The sequence below is a fragment of the Myotis davidii genome, unplaced genomic scaffold, assembly GCF_000327345.1.
Source record: "Myotis davidii unplaced genomic scaffold, ASM32734v1 scaffold392, whole genome shotgun sequence".
NCBI classification, from domain to species: domain Eukaryota; kingdom Metazoa; phylum Chordata; class Mammalia; order Chiroptera; family Vespertilionidae; genus Myotis; species Myotis davidii.
In genome coordinates this window covers 655,685-658,795 of record NW_006284244.1, presented here as the reverse complement: position 1 = coordinate 658,795, position 3,111 = coordinate 655,685, and the positions used below count along the sequence as shown (strand labels likewise).

General features: G+C 36.4%; 1 protein-coding gene across 1 annotated transcript in view; it reads right to left on the bottom strand.

Annotated features, from left to right (window-relative positions):
- Nucleotides 1-3,111, bottom strand: part of LOC102768284 (probable ATP-dependent RNA helicase DDX60) — a 112,273-nt gene that overhangs the window by 91,030 nt on the left and 18,132 nt on the right. Inside the window, exons 7-8 of the mRNA XM_015568480.1 lie at nucleotides 2,332-2,502; nucleotides 294-452 (exon numbers count right to left, since the gene is read on the bottom strand). Of these exons, the coding sequence (XP_015423966.1) occupies nucleotides 294-452; nucleotides 2,332-2,502 (330 nt within the window). The remainder of the gene's footprint in view (nucleotides 1-293; nucleotides 453-2,331; nucleotides 2,503-3,111) is intronic.

Sequence of the window (3,111 nt, the reverse complement as noted above, 5' to 3'; positions counted from 1 at the left end):
ATATATATATATAGTAGAGATGGTTATTTCTTCAAAGAAACTGTATACTAGTTAAGTATTTGGAATTCTTCAAAGTATGGAGCATTTTATATGGAGTTGCAGTACTTATTCTCATTGAGTACTTTTATATATGACAGAACTATTTTTCCTAGAAACAAGCATTGTTTGGTGGCAGTAATTTTTAGATGTGTGCAGAAATAAAAGCAATATTAGAAAAAATCAGATTATTCTGCCTTCTAATGTGTGCCTTATTGAATTTACAATATTTATGATATCCCATGTAGTTCACATACCATCTTTAGAAATGGTACAAGTGTCCTGTCCCAAGTATAAGTAATAATTCTACTCTTGGCTCTTTGAAACAGGGGTAAACGTTGAAGGAAAATCACACTAAGACAGTGCATTCTGCAAAGATCTGCTGCTTCCTTTAGTGTTAGGGGTTTCTTCAAGTCCTAAAAAACATGAATTTAAAAATATCAAACACAGGCAATGTAAACATTCAGGCATGCGAGAACAGCATTTTAAAGCATCTTACTCATAATGTCCCTACATGATAGATGTACTCCTATTCAATTATTTTGTTTTAAGAAAATTTTTAACAAGCGTATAATTTTTTTCTAAACAGCGTAAGTAATTATTTTGCTTAGAACTGAAGACTTTTCCAAATAAACAGAGGTCCAGTATTTAGAGCATCTAATACTTCCATTTTTTAACATGGTGGAGGATGATCACCTGCATGGAGGCATGGCTAGTACGTGTTTACAACCTCAAAGTAGAAATACAAGGAGTGCCATAAAGCGTCTTACTGTCACACCTGTTCCTATGTGTACTAAGGCAGTGTAGTCTAGCAGGAAACAAACAAACAAACAAATAAACTTTGGTTTGTAGCCTAGCTTTGCCAATAATTAGCTGTTTGATTCTTATTCATTTATTAAGTAGAATGGCTGTAATGATTTAATGATACTGTATGTAAGGTACTTGGCATTGGCACATAATAAAGATTTAGTAAAAGTTAGCTTCTATTATTAATTGACATCACTATTATTATTGTTATTCTTTTTTTATTTTTCAATTGCAGTTAACATTCAATGTTATTTTATAATAGAGGCCTGGTGCATGACATTGATGAACTCGAGGGGGTTGTTCTCAGCCTGGCCTGTGCCCTCTTGCAGTTTGGGAGCCCTCGGGGGATGACTGACCATCAGCTTAGGCCAGTGATGACGAACCTTTTGAGCTCAGTGTGTCAGCATTTTGAAAAACCCTAACTTAACTCTGGTGCTGAGTCACATATAGAAATTTTTTGATATTTGCAACCACAGTAAAACAAAGACTTAAATTTTTGATATTTATTTTATATATTTAAATGCCATTTAACAAAGAAAAATCAACCAAAAAAATGAGTTTGCGTGTCACCTCCGACACGAGTGTCATAAGTTCGCCATTACTGGCTTAGGCCCACATAAGCCAGCAGTTGGACATCCTTAGCATTGCCACAGAGGCAGGAGAGGCTCCCGCCACCACCACTGTGCTCCCCAGCCAAGAGCCTGGCTTCTGGCTTAGCAACGCTCCCCCTGTGGGAGCGCACTGACCACCAGGGCGCAGCTGAGTGTCTGCCCCCTGGTGGTCAGTGCATATCACAGTGACCAGTCACTCCACCTTTTGGTTGATTTGCATATTAGCCTTTTATTTTATAGGATTAGCTTCATGTGTACAGCATACTTGTTGGTATTCTTAACAGAAAACATGGGTTCTGCACACTAGGGTAGATGGTTAGTTATCCAGATTCAACAGACGCTAAATTCCTGTGGGATGTCACCACCTATGCCTTGAAACTAGTCTATGACATTTTCAGCTGCAGTGATGATCAGCTGAGAACAAGAATGAAATCGATATTTGTCCTTTTGTCAGGGAAGAAAGAGGTGACACGCTCATTTCAGAAAAAGAAAATTATCCTAACTTGTCTGTAAAGAGCCCGGTGTGCCATCATAAAAAGAATGTGATCTATATATTTATCACTGTTTATTCAACAAACACATGACAAACACATATTTTCTGTTTATTCCTATAGCTACTACTCAAAGCATTGCCACATCTCAGATGGAAGGGTGGAATAGGGTGTGGGAACAGATCAACCAAAGAACTTGTATGCATATATATGCATAACCTATGGACACAGACAATAGGGTGGTGAAGGCCTGGGGAAGGGTGTGGGGTGGGCTAGAAGAGGTCAATGGAGGGGGGAAATGGACATGTGTAATACTTTCAACAATAAAGATTTTTTTTAAAAAAAAATAACATTGAATAATTAAATTAATTTTGAAAGAATCCCACCTGTGTGTTATGATTTTCTGTGCAGATGTTTAGGTTTTCATAGTCTTGGGCATCATGTAAAATTTTTTTATAGTGTTTTAGTGTCACAGCACATGAAATAGAGCAGACGACACTTCTTACATCAGCTCCTTCAGGCCACCGATTGAGAAACAAGGACAAGGTCTGATGTATCTGCAATAAAATTTTTTTTAAAGAGCTAGTGATTACAAGGGGCAAGGTTCAAAGCTCAGGTGATATTTAACCCTAGAAAAAGAAGTTTAATTCTTCCCACTAATAATATTACTACTGAACTTATACTTTCAAATAATTAAGGAAACATATAAAATAAATGCCTAAGGAAGAATAGAACAATTGGAAAACTGCTTAATGAGAAATGATAATGAGTGTATCTAGCTAGGTTCTAAGTATATTTAATATTAGTAACTATTTCTCCTCCTGATCTGTATACTCTCTAACAAAACTGGATAGGCCATACCCAGTTTGCAAGTTCTTCAATGTTGCCAGTTCAGACAGTTTTCAGTGGCCATTGAGGCAACTGAGACAAAAATGATGCATTTGCCTGATGTAAAAAGCTATGTTCTCATAAATTGATAATTATAAACCACTGTTCCTGAAAGTATTATCACTACAACCTCCATGCTTTGGAGAAAGTTGGAAAGGAGCAAGAAATTGAAAAGTTCACAAAGTAACTAGAAAAGAACAGGATATAGGCTTACGATAGTTTTTTTCTATCAATGGCTGCGTATTAAATTCATTAATTTAAAATGTTTGTCTAGCCCA